This window comes from Podarcis liolepis (assembly GCF_965112155.1).
Source record: "Podarcis liolepis genome assembly, chromosome: 4".
NCBI lineage: Eukaryota > Metazoa > Chordata > Lepidosauria > Squamata > Lacertidae > Podarcis > Podarcis liolepis.
Genome location: NC_139558.1, coordinates 101261100 through 101278944, shown reverse-complemented (window position 1 = coordinate 101278944; position 17845 = coordinate 101261100). Strand labels below are relative to the sequence as shown.

At 48.2% G+C, this 17845-nt stretch overlaps 1 protein-coding gene across 1 annotated transcript in view; it reads right to left on the bottom strand.

Annotated features, from left to right (window-relative positions):
* The window catches only part of STARD10 (StAR related lipid transfer domain containing 10), a 66391-nt gene extending 52418 nt beyond the window's left edge, over positions 1-13973 (bottom strand). Inside the window, exon 1 of the mRNA XM_083499966.1 lies at positions 10643-13973. Within this exon, the coding sequence (XP_083356092.1) occupies positions 10643-10804 (162 nt within the window). The 5' untranslated portion in view covers positions 10805-13973. The remainder of the gene's footprint in view (positions 1-10642) is intronic.
* Positions 13974-17845: the final 3872 nt, after the last annotated feature.

Sequence of the window (17845 nt, the reverse complement as noted above, 5' to 3'; positions counted from 1 at the left end):
GGAATCTCTTTTCTTGTAACCTGAAGCCATGGGTTCGAGTCCTCTCCTCCAGAGCAGGAGAAAACAAGCTTGCTCCATCTTCCATGTGGCAGCCCTTCAAATATATGAAGATGGCTATCCTATCTCCTCTCAGTCTCCTCTTTTCCAGGCTAAACATACCCAGCTCCTTCAACCACTCCTCATAAGGCTTGCCGGACTCCAGCTCCCATCAGCCCCAGCCAGCATGACCAATGGTCAGCAATGCTGGGAGCTGGAGTCCAGCCACATCTGCAAGGCCACAGATGTTCCCCTACTCCTGTCTTTGGTGGAACAAGGGTCTGATCCTGCACAAGGCAGCTTTTCATGTTCCTAAATAGACCCCGAACTTCACAGCAAACTGCCTAAGGAAGACGCCATCCTACTTGTTAGAAGTGGTAATTGAAATGAGGGCATTTTTATTTATTTTTAAGACGGACCGTTTTCGGATCTGAAAAGATACAGAGCTGCCATTTCCGTCTCACAACTTGGGCAAGGATTCTGTCGCCTGCATTTCACGCCCTCGGTTTGCTGAAAAGTGCAAACTGTGCAAACATATTATTGCTAGCAATGTGAACAAGAGAACACGCTCCAAAGATGTATATTTCTCAAAGCACAAAAAGGACTCTTTTTTTTTAATGGAGAAAAAGTTAGTGTCAGAAGCAAACTTGACACTAAAAATTAAAAGCAGAGCTGGATTAAGGCCTAGGGTCCGGGTCCACTGAAAATGCTGTGAAATTGAGTGGTAGGTCACCACAGTTGCATAAGGCAATGGACGGGGCCCTGAATTTCCATCCACAAGTTGGATCAGTCAGTCTCACCCTTAGCGGCATCCAAAATCTGGCAGCTGAAGTTGCTCCTTCACTCTTTGCACAATGAGGGATGGGTAAATCTGTCAATCTCAATTTCTCTGTTTTCCACTCTTAAGTGGAATTTTGTCCCCCAAAAAAGTCCTTGTGACAATTAGGCAGCTTGTAAGGGAAGACTTCTCCTAACTCACCCATCTTTATCTGCAGTTTGGCCAATATACCCATTTTTGCAAAGCAGTTTTTGCTTACATCATGCAATCTGTATGCCGGTGTGGTGCAATGGTTAGAAGGCTGGGCTGTGATAAGAGAGTTGGGAGAGGCTGGTTGTTATAGGAATTCTAAGGTCTCATATATATAAATCATATGTTCATAAATCTACAAGGCAAACACATACATAAGTATATAAACCACGTGTCTGAAATAGTACAGGAGAGCAATCCTGAAGTCATTTTGACTCAAATATTCTCTGCAGTGAGGGAGGAAATGGGAAAGCTTCCCCATTGTCTTTTGCTTACCAGCCTGTGACCTGGATTCAGGAATTAAAGTATTTGCCATCACAAAAGAATGGCCAGGCTGCCCAGTTAAAGCAATCAGTGACCATTATCAGGTATCCTGGGAAACAGGATTTCTGCTGTAGACTGCCTCCTTCTGTGATGGATGTATGTTGTTTTGGGGGGTGGTCTTGGGCTTCGAGGGGGGGCAATTTCATAAGTCTTTACAGTGTATAAGGCCTTGCGCGCCATTGTTCTGGGTTCCTCCTCCCTCCTGCGTGTGGTGAGTGGGGACCCTGTTGCAACAGTTCAGTAAAGATCAGTCTTACTAGCTGCTTTGCTTCTCAATATTCTCTGGTTGGCCTCTGTTATTTTCTCCTACCAATAGGGAACCTACGTAAGGACTCTATACGGGCTCTTAAGATACCCCATAAGGGGAAAGGAGCAGGTTTTTCCTATAACGGTTAGAATGCCGGGCTGGAATAGAGAGGGAGAGAGCCCAAGGTTCAAATTACCCATGAAGCTCACTGGGTAACCCTGGGTGAGGACCAGCCCCCAGGAGGAAAACGACATAGCCCACCTTGAGCTCCTTCAAGGAAAGGTGGGATATAAATGCAATATATAAATAAAACGTGCATTTTCCTGCACACAATGATGTGCAATTTTGTTTATGTTTCTGGGCTGGAAAAGGGCGCTGCAAGATTCGGAGATGTGGACATTTCCAACGATGGCTGCGTTTCACTTCACCTTTGTTTTGGAAGGTGCAAATCAGATTCACCTACGAATGCTACCTGAATCAGATTTCCGGCCCCATCCGAACCCAAACCGCTCACCAGTCTCGGAGAGCAGGTGGAGAGAAGGGGCTGGAAGGAGACCCATAGCCCAGGTTTCTCTAACACAGAGGAAAAAAAACCTTCTTCCTGCCCGTTGTGGCTGTTTCTCTGTCTGGCTTTGAAGCCTGAATGCAGGCCTCTGAAGCAGAGACAATATTCTTCTCCCTTTCCCCTTTCTTTTGAAGGAAGGGAGAAACAGGAACCTGTAACCTCTCTTGCCTAAGTGTGAATTTATCCGCCAGAGTGAGGTGCCAACCCTCCAGCAAGGACTGATAGAAGCTTCTCATTTACTCAACAATGAGCTGAAAACTGCCTCCCCCGTGGAGAGTGGGAAGCTTTGTATCAGCAAAGTGTAAATGCCGAAGCAAAATGAAGACTCTTGCTTCTAAAAAAAGACACACACCCCTCGCCTGCTTCTCAAGGCTTGCAAAGAATCGCTTTCAAAGGACACACTGAACCGCTTTCACCTGAGTTTCTCTTCAAATTGCCACTTATCTTCCTCTACCAGGTTCTCCTCTACATTACGCAGCTACTCACAAGGGTTCAAGGAGCAAAGCTTTCCCGGCGCCACACCCCAGCGGTGCTAGGAAACTGCACCGGTTTAATTTCCGCCTGCTGTGCAGCAGGGAAAGGCATGGTAAGCCTGGCACAAAATAAGGTGTCCAACATCTGCCCTTCTGCTGAGAGAAAACTCTTGCCTCTCTCCAAATGTAGAAGCCTAAAAACCAAATTACCTTTTTGTCCGCCCAATGTCTCGTGTGTGTTGTATTGGTGTCTCTTGATGTGGGGGGGGGGGGCATAACCTAAAAACCTAAGAAGAATTTGCTGGATTAGGCCATTGGCCCATCTAGTCCATCATCCTGTTCTTGCAGTGGCCAACCAGGTGCCTGCTGCAAGTGTGATAAGAATTTTAAGGTCTTAGATATATATTAAATGTTCAAAAATGTACCAACCAAGAACGTACATAGACCAGCACAGGAAGACCGACCTGAAACTATTTTTGATTCCCAAACTGACCAAATGTTTTCTCTGCAAGGTCAAAGGAAAATGGAAAAGCCTCCCCATTGTCTTTTCCTTCACAAATCCTGTCTTAAGGGTATGTCTGTGTATGAATAGGGTGAGCCTGTGACCTGGCTCAGGAACTACGTATTTGTCATTACAAAAGACTGGCCAGGCTTCCCAGGGTATCCAATCAAGTGAGCATTAACAGGTAACCTGGCAGACAGGAGGTAAACAGTGCACTCAGATTTCTGCTGTAGATCGCCTTTTCTGTGATGTAGGTATGATGTATCTGGGGGTGGTGGGCTTGGGTTACACCCCTTCTGTGATCTATGCATGATGTATGGAGGGGTGGTCTGGAGCTCCAGGGCAGGGAATTTAAAATATTAACACAAGCAGGATCTGAAGTGAACACAGGAGCCCTCTCCCCTCCTGTGGCTTCCAAAAACTTCCATCCTGGCTCAAAGTCCTCGATAGGTCTCGCCTCCTCCATCAATTGGCCTACTGGTCTTTTAAGGCTATCTAAGGTCAGTGGCCATCCCTGCTCCTGTGGCAATGAGTTCCATAACTGGGTTTGGGATGCAAAGCTATTTAGCTTCACCAACCAACGCCGCAAGTTCGTACCTTGAACGCAAGTCTGCAAGGGCCTAAGAACCTGAACGCGCCATCTGCAAAGTTCTGAATGCCAGGAAGTGGGCTTCAGATTGAGAAATGCTGCCGGGCCTTTGCACAACTTCATGCTGGCTCTGTTGGAGAAGAAACAGCTGGACTCTTAGATAAGAGCAAGGGAAGCTGTGTAAGACCAAATCAGACCAGTGGTCAGGCAGGGATCCCTCCCAGCTTTCCTGGAGAAGCCAGCGAGTTTTGAACCCGGGACCTTCTGACACTGACCAACACTACCCCCTCCCAATGCTTTCTATGTGACATTTACGAACCTGTAGCACCTTAGAACACGTGACTTTTTAAAAAGAAGAAATGCCTTTTTGCTTGCGCAAAGTTTGCGGGGACGTTAGATGACAGCTGTTCCCTCACCATCATTCATATGTTAGCACATGAAGTCCTTAACAATTTGTACCGGTTTCCCCGCAAAATCGCCTTATCCACATACGTCCACTCAGAAAGTGATGGACTCTCCCCCACGGGCAGTTTTTAAACAGAGGGCGAGTGTCCATCTGTCATATAATATTATATCTATATATTTATTGCTGTTATTTAGCATTACCTGCCATTTTCAGAAGGTAAGATTAAAATCCTTTGGTTTTGCTTCAAGCAGTTTATGTGCTCCTTCTTCAAACGTAGCCTTACCAAGCTACACGTTGTCCAATCACAGAAAATAATAGCAGGTTTGAATTGCTTACACCCAAAAACATATTTTTAAGGCCCTCAACGAAAAATTAACTTTCAACCCCTAAAATGACACGCTACCTAGTGGGACCTTCTCCCAGTAGAGCTGTGCCCTTGTTATCTACTTATCAAATGTATTTTCCCACCTTTTTCTCCAAGGAGCTGAAGGTGGCCTAAGTAATGCTCCCCCTCCTCATTTAATCCCCCCTTTGACCCTGCGAGGTAGGCTGGGCTGAGAAGCAGCCACTGACCCCCAACGCCACACACTGCATGTGGCCAAGTCAGGATTCGAACCCGGGTCTCGCAGGTCCTAGTCCAACTCTCTAACCACTACTATACCATGTCAGCTCCCTTGGTTTCTAGCCATGCGTAAGGTCTATCCGTCTCCTTCTCTGAAACTCTCAACAGCGTGGGTAGGCAAACTAAGGCCTGGGGGTCGGATCCGGCCCAATCGCCTTCTAAATCCAGCCCGCAGACGGTCCAGGAATCAGCAGGTTTTCACATGAGTAGAATGCGTCCTTTTATTTAAAATGCATCTCTGGGTTATTTGTGCGGCCTAGGAATTCATTCTTTTTTTTCTTTTCTTTTTTCAAAATATAGTCCGGCCCCCACATGGTCTGAGGGACAGTGGACTGGCCCCCTGCTGAAAAGGTCGCCGACCCCTGCAGCATCCATTGACCTCCCCTCATAAATCTAACTCTGAAGAGCAGCTGGTCAGCTGCAAACCCTCAGGGGAGGCCCTTAGCTAAGTCCCACCACCCTCACAGGGACGCTTCTTGGGGACGCAGAAGAGGGCCTTCTCGGTGGTGGCTCCTCCCAAGCAACTTGAAAACCCCCTCCCTAGAGAAGCCAGACAGACTCCCTCCTTGCAGTCCTGCCACCAGCAGATGAAGGCTTGCTTGTTCCAACAGACTTTGGGGATCTGACTGCTTTTAAGGAAAGGTCTGTTGCTTGCTGTTTTTACTGCACTTGTATGTATAGTTTTAATAGATATACATATATATGTGTGTGCTTGGTCCATAGAGTACGGGACTCTTAATCTCAGGTTGTGGGTTTCAGCCCCACACTGGGCAAAAGATTCCTGCATTGCAGGGGGCTGGACTGGATGACCCTTGTGGTCCCTTCCAACTCTACAGTCCTAGACTGTACAGCAGAGACTGTACTTTTTGAGAATACTAAGGAAAAACCATCTTCCGCAGAAACTGCTGCTTGCCTTCTATCACTGTGCCATTGAGAGCGTGCTCACTTATGGCTTATGTGTGTGGTACGGAAGCTGTACTACCCGGGACAGGATGGGGTTGTGCAGGGTTGTTAAGGCAGCAGAGAGCATTGTTGGCTGCCCACTCTCCACCTTAGAGCAGATCTATGCCACAAGGTGCCATAGGAAGGCACTGGACATAGTAAAAGATCCATCGCATCCTGGTCACTGTCTCTTTGAGCTCCTGCCGTCAGGACGGAGATACAGGACGATGAAGACAAGAACGAGCCGTCTTAAGAACAGCTTCTTCTCCAGAGCGATCTCGGCCCTGAATGGGAAGCCCGGACTTTGAAAGTCATCTAATCTCCCTTGCTGTATTATACTGTATTGTTTAATTAGTGTTTTTATGGAGCAGTCAAGTAATTTCGTTGTCCCCGAAGGGGGCAATGACAATAAATATATTATTATTATTATTATTATTATTATTATTATTATTATTATTATTATTATTATTATTCTATGATGAGAGAGAGAAAGAGTTTTAATTCTATCAATGTTTAATTTGCTTTTTGGTTATTGTTTGCCCTCCCCTTACATTTTTAGCAGTTCTTATTTTTAACTGTAAGTCGACGAGTCCCCGTCAAGGAAAAAGACAGGGTATAATTAAATATATTATAACAACAATAACCACCAAGAGTCATCTACCAGGTGGTGCTACACTTTCGTTTATGCCTCTGTGCCTTTCTCAGGAGTGAGGTGTGTGTGTGTGTGTGTGTGTGTGTGTGTGTGTGTGTGTGTCTTTCTGAGAAGGGAGAATAGATGAGATTACAAACTGCAAGATGGGAAAACAGATTCTGGGCCTCTTAAACAGCTGCTTCATTTCACCATCTCCAATAGATGGAACAGATCAACTGGAGGAAACAAGCTATCATATATCGTATCTCCAAGCCCCCACCCTGTCGAGGCACGATTTTGAAGGGTAACTGTTCCTCTTAACCGAGCCAGAAAAATAAAAACGTTTGATTCTATTATTTTTCAAGAGAAAACAAAAGAAATCTCTTTCAAAGGCTATGCCTGGATCAAGAGATGCAGGCAGATGGACCTGTGGAGCTGAGGTTGCCAGCTTTCTCAAAATGCCTCTGCTGCTGTGCAGAAACAGCTTGGTACCTCGAGATCTGCCACCGCAGGCAGATTTCATGTTTACAAAAAGCACGGTGTTTATTTCCAGGCTGCGAAAAAGCTTCACCGGGAGATTTCCACAGACTGAGCTGCCGCCAAAGAGCACAAGAGCACTTCATATCATTCCCTCCTGTTTCTGGTCGCTTGCCAAGCCTAAAAAGGATCTACGATTGCCGGCCCTTAAGGATCTCTGAGGCCCGTCCTCCAAATCCACCTCTTTAAATCTGTGGCGAATGAATCTATTCCTTGACACCACTTAGCTGGCGTTCTGCAAAGATGCAAAGCACGGAAGGAGCCGCCAGAGCCCATTGATCCTTGTTGCTGCTTAGAGACAGCATCTCGGAGGCACCAACTGACCTCTGGCCCCAGAGTGCCGGGTAACGTTAATGGGATGGAAACATCCGTTTTCCCCCTTGGGAAACCGATCTCCCTGCTCCATCTCTTTATGTGATTAAGCAAAGAGGATCTCTGCTAAAAAGCTTCAGGCATACGAGACAGAAGGAGATGGATGAGGAGACAGATGAGGAACGGGGAAAGGAATCATATTTTCACAGCTCTCTCTCATGATGTTGGGGGGGGGGGGACTTTGGGTCCTATACCTGTCTTTTCAGTCCGGTTTGGTTCTCCTCTTTGCCAGAGTGATTGGTCTTATGAACGGGGTGGACTCCCCTCCAGGAGAGGTTTTTAAGCAGTGGTTGGATGGCCAATAGAACTGAGGCTGGAGGCAACAAACTGCGATCTCGACACCCGCTGGACACCGTAGCATTCACAAGACCCAGAAAAGCTGACTAACAAACGCCACGTTTAAAATGCATGTGTGAACCGGCTCACTGTGTATCTGAACAACATGCAGGATATTTGGCAAAGCCCGAGCATGAGTTTTCTCTATAATTATTAACATAATAATCAATTATTATTATTATTATTATTATTATTATTATTATTATTATTATTAACAATGATTGGTATCCCACCCTTCCTCCCCTCCTAAAGGAGTCCTGGATGAAGAGAGGCAACAGAAGCCCTTTCTGTATAGCAGAAAGTGGGTATATCTGGAATCACTGTTCACTACATCTGTTTGCAGACCACTTCAGCAGCGTTGGACGTCATAAAACAAAGCTTTACGGCTTATTTTCACCAGATAAGAATCTGACCCACTGCTTCTTTCAGAGACTTGCATAGTCTACAAAGACTTTCTAAGGCTTATGTTTATTTGGTTCTATGTTTTCAAGAGAATCCATCAAGAGTGCCTATTTTGTGACTTTCAGAGATGTATAAGATTTCTGTTTATTTGGTTTTGCAGAGAGTGTATACCGTATTTTTCGCTCTATAAGACGCACCAGACCACAAGACGCAACTAGTTTTTGGAGGAGGAAAACAAGAAAAAAAATATTCTGAATCTCAGAAGCCAGAACAGCAAGAGGGATTGCTGCACAGTGAAAGGAGCAATCCCTCTTGCTGTTCTAGCTTCTGGGATAGCTGCACAGCCTGCATTCGCTCCATAAGACGCACACACATTTCCCCTTACTTTTTAGGAGGGAAAAAGTGAGTCTTATAGAGCAAAAAATACGGTATTTCATATATTTCATACTGTTCAATGTTCTGTATGGATTATATAAAGAGTTCATACTGACATCGCATTGTTGTACTTGGTCATCGTGTTGCCTTGGCTATTACTGATAATTGTTTTCAACACAGGGGTTTAATTGTTTGGTTACTTTCTGTATAGCAGGCAGGCGTAGAGGGGAGAGGCCAGCTGAGCCCCCCACACCTTGCATAGAAAAGGGGATCTCCAAAGCAGCTTCTCCCTCCCCTGTATGAAAAGTTGCATGTGATAAAATCCCCTGGTTCAACCAACCTTGCCTCCGTCAGAAATTCAGTAGGGGGCGCCGTGTAAGACGCCAGGGCCACAGCCCTACTCTGGCTCATAGGGAGATAATAATTATTGCCTCCCTTACAGGGTATTAGGAAGACCATGTATGGGAGGCACTTGGAGCTCTCCGAAAGCTGTGTGCGTTGCAAAGCTCAGCGACAAACAGGGTTAGGAATTCAGATATACTAGCTAGGCACCACATGGCTCCTTAAACCAGGGTTGCAGTTGCCAAAATGAATGCCTAGTGGCCATTTGGGGTCCAGACAACTCAAAAGTCGTATTTTTCCGTGCGACTTTTTGGTACCTGAAATTCATTCTGATTGTGCAGGATGACAGGGTTCTACAGGATGTGGAATTGGTGCGTGAAAACAGTCCTGAGCCAAGGATCCACAGGTGGTGGAGATGTCAGGCGCCATCCTGGCTCCCGGGCATCTTCACTTGGTCGCAAGCGGCTGATAGCTAGGTGCAAAATGTGCCTAGCAAGTTTTGAATGCTTGGAGAGCATCTTCGGGGGGACGGGGGGGAAGACAACACTAATCTGAAACCTGAGAGAATCACTGCCGGTGAGTGAAGGCAATACGTATGGAGCCAGTCTGTCTCAGCATAAGCTTCCTCTGTTCTTAAAGAATAATTACATTAGGGCATCCTCCATTTATTATATAGTAGTTAGCATGTGGTGTTCAGGCAAAGACAGCCAACCAAGTTCCAGTGTAATCTCAGTGCCCTCTGGAGAAAACTCTCTTTCCCTGCCTGACCTAACTCACAAGGCTGTTGTGTTGATAAGGAGGGAAAGGACCGGAGTGATTCAGGGATCATTATACTGCTTCTCAAAGGATTCAGAGAACTTTGCAAACCTGACCAACTAAATGCAACGTCGCCCCTGTAAGGAAGGCCAGCATCATCTTAACCCGATCGAAAGGGGAGTTGCTAAGTCGGACAGAGGGTGATCTCGCGAAAGACTCGCACCAGGAAGTTCCTGGTTCACAGCGCAGTGAATCACTGGTGGGTGGGTGTTTGCACGGCAGCCTCCCTGGAGCTTCAAGGACAGAGTTCAGGTGACTTAGAAGTTCAAATAAAAAAGACCAAGATATTCAGGTTTGCACAAATGCACCCCCCCCCCAAAAAAAAATATTAAACTTGGTGCATGCAGGGAAAGGAAAACATAGCCGGTACATTATATGTTTTCAGCTGGTATAAAAGCATGCACATGTTCCGCTTTCTCAGAAGTCTTCATCAGTTTCTATCTGACAAAGAGTTCTGTGAAACCCGAAAATCTACATGTTCCAAAGCGGCCCAGTTCAAGACAGCACGGCGCTTTGTAACTCCTGCCCTTTTGTGAGTTTTTAATCTGACGCTTTTCTGCTGCCTGGTGGGACTTGCTTCATTTTGTGGCGGTGACACTGAGGATTGCGCAACTGAATTTCTAACGAAATGCCTTATCAAGGACTTCCATGCAGCGGTCAAAATGTCAGGTTAAGAGGACAAGCTAACTTCCCAGCAAAGTGCACGTTAGGTTTCGAAACTTCAGTCGCCAGGCATTCTGGCGCGGTTGGGACTCATACGTGACAACTCACAGGAGTGGTGCAAGGCCACAGATGCCCTCTCACACATTTCCTTTGCGTGAGGCTCATGTGGGACAGGTTCGCTATGGGCTACAGCCCCCTGCATATTAAATACCTCAAAACGCTACGTCTGAAAACTGCCTTGGGTTTCCTGCGTCAACCCCAAAAGAGGCAGAAAAGTAGAAGTGGCAACTGAGGGAAAAGAAAAGTTGTTAATAAACAAGAGAATTTTTAAAAAAAACCACCCTGCCAACCAGGGCCTGTGGCCTGAAGCCACAACAAAACCCTAGTTGCTTGTGCTGGGCCAGATCCTTCCACGCTCCACGGCGCATTCCTTACCTTGATCTTGTGCAGGGATTTCTCTGCCTCAAGGATCTGGATCCACACGACAATCCCAGACTTGTTGTACGTGAGGCTCCAGCCGTCGTCAGAATTGCACTCCGTCCGGAAGTGGTCGAAATCTCGGTCGTCCGGAATCTGCACGCTGTCCCGGGTGGACATGGCGTCGAAGTCAAGATATATAAGCCGGCGCACAACCAAAACCGTGTCTCAGCAAAACGAAAAGCGGCTGAGATGTGGAGCCTGCGAGATCTTCCTTCGGTTTCCAAGCCAAAACTGGAGAGGCCGGTTCTATCCTTTCTCTTTTTTTCCTTGTAAAACTGATTTCGCAGCGATTATGAAAGAACAAGGAGGTTTTTGTCTCAGATCAGGGGGGCGGGGAGAGCACGAGGCAGGTGGAGATGGAGGGGGAACTAAGTTAGCCAGAGAAATCAGACTTGGCAGAGGCGTCTCTCCCCAATGGAGAGGTGTTCCCCTTTTGCCAAGGAGAAAGCGGACATGGATATTATAAGTATAATACTTAACAGCCGGCTGCAGAGAACTCCTGAGTTCTTCCTTTTCGTGGCGGAGGAGGAGGAGGAGGGAGAGGAGGAGGGAAAGGGGCAGAGCCACCCAAAGGAGACGGGGAGAAGAAGTCTGCGTGGCTTTGGTCGCCTGCCAAAGCCTGGCGCTGCGTTGTTGTCGTGTCCTGTCGGAAACCAGCCGCGCAGGTGAGTCACAGCATTAGATCCAGCCCTCCGGGAGGGAACAGGTGAGAGTGGAAGGACTTCCTCCTCCGGCGATTGGCCCGGACTCGTCGTCGTCCTCCCTCCGCCCTCCTTTCTCAAGCGCTGAAACCTTCCTTCCCCTCTCAAGAGATGGCTGCAAGAGGAAAGGCGGAAGACCCTTCAACAACTCCTAGGAGAGTTACAGTTCTCCTCCCTTCCGCTACGGGGGAAAGAAAAGAAAACACGAAGAAAGAAAAGCTGTCTGTGGGGGGAAAGAAGCGGCGATGGCAAAGTGGTCCTTCCTTGGGATGCAGGGAGAGTTCAAAGGATGCTCGCCAGGCAGGGAAGAGAGGACCAGTCGGGAGAAGAGCCGGTCCCTGGGGCCAGGCAGCAAAGCAGGCGCGCAGGGCGCCCTTTCTCTCCTCCTCAGAGAGATGGGGGCAGATGGGCTCACATTGCCAAGCCAGCGCCTTCGCCCCCTGCCTCGCGCCTGATGCCCCCCCCCTTTCCCCCTCTGGGCAGGCACAGGCCCCCTGCCCACAGCTCGCTGGCCGGGATGCAGGCCGGGCGCCTCCTTGGAAGAATCTGCCTGCCTTTTCTCTCAAGGATGTAAAAGCAGGCGGGGAACAAGGCGAGACACACACACAGAGAGAGAGAGAGAGAGACACTCACCTCCCCGGGCGCCCGAGGCTTCTGCTGGGTCCTACCGTCCTCTTTCTAAAAGGAGGAGGAAGGATGCTCTGAGCTTTCAGATCTTGGAGGGAGGGGACGGTGGGCGGCGGCAGCCTGGATGAGCTCCCCAATTTTGCAGAGAAACCATCTCCTTGGCGGGCTTGGTTATTGCGCATCCTTGAGATGCTGCTCGCTTGGACGGGTCCTCGCTTAGGGAAGAAGGCAGGTGCAAAAAGAGGAGGGTGGGGAGGAAAGAGCTTAGGGCAGACCTGAGTTTCTGCGGGGGGGGGGCAGAGTCCCATTTGAGGGTGTACCTCAAAAGCAACAAACAACACATCAGGCAAAAAAGTCTTTTTTCCCTGCTGGTGTGCTGGTGGTAGTTCGTTTTTATTTGCAGGGAAGGTTAAACTATGGAACTCACTCCCACTAGAAGCAGGGAGTGGCTTTGAAATGAGACAAATTGATGGAGGAAAGGGCTCTGTGGCTACTAGGCAGGACGGATATGCGCTGCCTCCATAGCTGGAGGAAGCAATGCTTCTGGACACCAGGAGGGGAGAGCGCTCTTGTGTTCAAATCCTGCTTGCAGGTTTCCCATTAGAGCACCTGGGTGAAGAATTCCTTTCTTTTCTCTGTCCCGAATCTTCCAATGTTCAGCTTCATTGGATCTCCACGAGTTCCACTGTTACGAGGGAGAGAACTTTCCTCTATCCGCTTTCTTTGGGCCACGCATGATTTTAATAAACTTCAATCTATCATGTAAGCTTCAAAGTCCCAAACACTGCAGCCTTTCTTCATTTTGGTTGCCCTTTCCTAAACCTTTTCCAAATCTATCATGTCCTTTCGTAAGGATATTGCTCTAGAATAAGCCCAAGAAACAGCTGTGGCTTTTTGCTTGGAGGTGCACTTTGCCCATGCTCAGGAGTTGCTTTGTTTTCGTACATATCGTGTTCCTGGGTTAAGCCCTGACCTTCTGCAGAGTCGCGTAGACTAAATCCTCCCTTCACCTAAAGTCTGTCCCAACTTCACTCATTGTGAGAGAGAGGCATTCAAAGCATTGCCGGGGGCTGGACTAGATGACTCTTGGGGTCCCTTCCAACTCCACAGTTCTATGAAAATCCCCAGTCGGGGCTAGCCAATTAAAAACCAGTTTGATATGGCCAAATATTCAGTGTTGCAAAATTGCAGAGGCCCCTCCACAACACAAGCTGGGTAGTGGCAGATATTTCCCCAAACAGCATTAAGGCACTTAATTAAGCAATGCATCTAGCGCATTAAGGCGCAGTATTTAGAAAGTGGTGCTACCCTGTGGGTATGCTTGTGCCTCTAGCGCTTCCCTTCCCTTCTCTCACCTCCTTCCCCAACCTGGCTCCCTCCAGATGTATCGGACTACAACTCCCATTGGCGCTGGCAGGGCCTCTTGGGACTTGCGGTCCAGCACATCTGGAGGGCACTAAGGGAAGGCAGAGCTGCGTATATTACATGGACACTTAGCAGAGGTTGGCACACACACAAACGCTCACCCAAAAGGGCCCTATAGCATCAAAATATAGTTTTGCTGGTTTGTGTGGTGGGGGTCAGTTTGGATGATGCCCTGGGTTCCCTTCAGTGCATGGGTTCCTGTATATGTGGGGGAAAGAAGGTATGAGAGTCAGCTTGCCAAACCTGTCCTTTTGGTTGGGGATGGCTTGTTAAGCAATAAGATTAGCATAACTTGCCAGAAGTTGCTCGGAGCCATAGAAGTTCCTCCACCCCCTCTCCTATCGCTGAGCAATAGCCAGAGATGTGTGAGAGAGCTGAGCTGGGAAACAAGCTGGAGACACAGAGACCTGCTTGCTCCGTGCTGCATCCAAAGCTGAGACTGTTGGAGAAGCAAGACCTGTTGAGGTGTTGATGCTGTGAGCCCTGCCGCGTTATGCTCAGGTTGTATATACGTGGAAATAAAACCAGATATCCGAAAGACATTGCAATCTCTGCTTATCTTCCTCCCGAGGAAACTGAACCCTGAGTAATCGCCTGGAACCCCTGGAATCTCATCACTGGGGTGATGAGTGGCAATAGGACTTGCACACTCACACACATACCCCTTAAATGCAAAGTACCTTAATAATACATCTTTGCTGCTTCTCCAGCAGCTAATAAAATGTTGATGGGCATCATTAGTTTCTTCCTCCAGCCCAGAGGCTGCCTTTTTCTCCCTATGTGGCTTCTGCTGCCTCTAATTCTTGTTCTGGGCAAGGCGAGGCAGGTTGGAAAGATAATTAAGGCAATCAGCATGGCTAATTCCCTGGGGAGCAATTGCCTAGGACTGCCTCCAGCCATTAATGAAGGGGATGTGAGCTGGTATACCCTCGTCCCCCTGTGAAAAAAGCACGCCGCCTCTTCCTTGCCTTTTTTTTCTCTGAACTAAAAAGTCCCAAAGAGAGCCAGTGTGGTGTAGTGGTTAAGAGCGGTAGTCTCGTAATCTGGTGAACCGGGTTCGCTTCCCTGCTCCTCCACCTGCAGCTGCTGGGTGACCTTGGGCCAGTCACACTTCTTTGAAGTCTCTCAGCCCCACTCACCTCACAGAGTGTTTGTTGTGGGGGAGGAAGGGAAAGGAGAATGTTAGCCGCTTTGAGACTCCTTAAAGGGCGTGAAAGGCGGGATATCAAATCCAAACTCTTCTTCTTCTTCTTCAAATGCTGCAACCTTTCTCTGTAGGGGATTCGCTCCACCTCCTGGATTGTTTCTGGACTTTTCATTGCCTCCTCCCCAAACAACAAAGGTAGCCCAATGGTAGCTTTGCAGAGGTTTCTGGAGCCCGACTTTGCACCGCCAGCCCTGACCATTGGGCCTGCTGGGGCTGATAGGGAGTCCAGCATGTCTGAAGGGCCAGGGGGGTCTTACTGATCTCTGACACAGAGGTTCCCGTGTCACAGAATCAGAGAACCATAGAGTTGTAAGGGACCCCAGGGTTCATCTAGTCTGTTGTTGTTGTTTAGTCATTTAGTCGTGTCCGCCTCTTCGTCACCCCATGGACCAGAGCACGCCAGGCCCTCCTGTCTTCCACTGCCTCCCGCAGTTTGGTCAAACTCATGCTGGTAGCTTCAAGAACACTTCCAACCATCTTGTCCTCTGTCGTCCCCTTCTCCTTGTGCCCTCCATCTTTCCCAACATCCGGGTCTTTTCCAGGGAGTCTTCTCTTCTTATGAGGTGGCCAAAGTCTTGGAGCCTCAGCTTCACGATCTGTCCTTCTAGTGAGCACTCAGGGCTGTTTTCCTTAAGAATGGATACGTTTGATCTTCTTGCAGTCCATGGGACTCTCAAGAGTCTCCTCCAGCACCAGAATTCAAAGCATCAATTCTTCGGCATCTGTTCATCTAGTCTAACCCCCTGCAACGCAGGAATCTCAGCTATAGCATCCATGACCGTTTTCTCATAGTAAGAATGTAAGGAGAGCTCTGATGCGTCCGATAAAAGTGGGCCTGTCACCTAACCAAGCTTCCTGCCTCTCACAGGAGCCAGCCAGGTGTTTTTCAAAGAACCCCCCCCCCCATGGTCCCCTTCAGGTGGTTCCTATTCTGCGGCTTACAGCCTTGGGGGTTTAATTTTGGCATCATGATGAACTGCCACTCCCAAGATTTGTTATTCCCCCATTGATTTCTTTGCTCTCATTTTGGAAGGCTAGTGTGGTTTATTGGTAAGAGTGTGGGACTAGGCCAGGGGTTGGCAAGGCTTACCGGGCATGGGCCAGATCACTCCCACGGATATCCTCCATGGGCCAGGCCAGCACGGCGCAATGCCATAAATCGCTTCTGCACATACCCAGACACTGAAAATTGCACCTGTGCAGATGCGATTTCTGGCGTCTACGCATGCACAGAAGCAATTTCTGGCATCTGCGCATGTGCAGAAGAGATTGCTGGAGCAGTGTTAAACCGCCGCAGCAGCAAGGCATGGGGATTCACCAAGCGAGCGACTCAGTTCGGGGGTGGCTCGGGGGCCGGTTAAACGGCCTCTGTGGGCCGCTTCCTGCCCATGGGCTGCAGGTTGGGGACCCCTGGACTAGGCCCTGCCTCTCAGTCTAGCCTACCTCACAAGGTAGTCATGATTAATTTAGGACCTGGGAGACGAGGGTTCAAATCCCCCACTGGGCCATGAAGCTCCCTGGTGTGACCTTGGCCCAGTCACTGCCTCTCTCAGCCTAACCACGGGGTTGTTGTGGGGACTAAACGGGGAAGGGGAGAAAGGCACATACGCCACCTCAGGCTCCTTGGAGGAAAATAAACGCCCTAAATAAGCGACTAAATAATAAATTTAAAGCTGTCCGTGCTGGTGGTCACTGCGGCAGCAAATTCCATGCTTTGGCATGAAGGAGCAGGCTAGCCGGTTTGGAATAAGCTCAGCAGTAAAAGCTATTTTGAGAATAAGATGGATGAAAGGATTAGAATAATTATAATATGCAGCAGTGACTGATACAGGAGGAAACCACGGAAGGGTGGAAGCAAAGTCGATCAATAAGGGAATCTATTTTTGAACTGTTTGACTGACTGTATTATACTTGGGGTGGAAATTATAAAAAAAAAATTTTAAAAATGAGAGAGCATGTCATGTGTGGACCCAAATTCATAACTGAAATAATGCCTTGTAATCTGTGTTGTGTAAAGGCACAGTGAACTAGCTTTCAAAAGCAACTCCGTCTCTCCAGCCTCTCTCTTCCCCTCCCAGTTCTGTTCTTTTGGACCCAGGGAAAACCAGCCCCAGAAAAGTGTTCAGAGGCTTGCCAAATAGCTGCATATAACCCTTTTGAAGTACTGGTAAGTTAACCTCTGACACCTGCAAAGGTCCTGAATTAAAAAAACCAAGCCCCAGCAGGCAGCACAGTTTCTCTGTAGACATGGTTTTTCGATCAAGGGTTCCCAGACTTTGTGGGGCCACTACCCACTTGGTTTTAGAAGACATCTGAAGGCAGCCCTGTGGAACGCCCTCCCATCAGATGCCAAGGAAAAAACAACTATCTGACCTTTAGAAGACATCTGAAGGCAGCCCTGTTTAGGGAAGCTTTTAATGTTTGATGTTAAATTGCTTTATTATTATTATTATTAACATGTTGGGAGCTGCCCAGAGTGGTTGGGGAAACCCAGTCAAATGGGCAGGGTATAAATAATAATAATAATTATTATTATTATTAGTAGTAGTAGTAGTAGTCATCACTTAACTCATTCCCAAGGGATGCAGGTGGTGCTGTGGGTTAAACCACAGAGACTAGGGCTTGCTGATCAGAAGGTTGGTAGTTTGAATCCCCGCGATGGGGTGAGCTCCCGTTACTCTGTCCCTGCTCCTGCCAACCTAACAGTTTGAAAGCACATCAAAGTGCAAGTAGATAAATAGGTACCGCTCTGGCGGGAAGGTAAACAGCATTTCCATGCGCTGCTCTGGTTCGCCAGAAGCGGCTTAGTCATGCTGGCCACATGACCTGGAAGCTGTACGCTGGCTCCCTTGGCCAGTAAAGCGAGATGAGCGCTGCAACCCCAGAGTCACCAATCTAGCAGTTCAAAAGCACGTCAAAGTGCAAGTAGATAAATAGGCAGTGCTCCGGCGGGAAGGGAAACGGCGTTTCCATGCGCTGCTCTGGTTCGCCAGAAGTGGCTTAGTCATGCTGGCCACATGACTCCCTCAGCCAGTAAAGTGAGATGAGCGCTGCAACCCCAGGGTCAGTCACGACTGGACCTAATGGTCAGGGGTCCCTTTACCTTTAAACTCATTCCCAGTGCCCCCTAGCCAACTCCCCAAAGACGCATTATTCAGAACAGCGGTTTGCAAGGCCCTCTCAGAAAGATAACCTTCA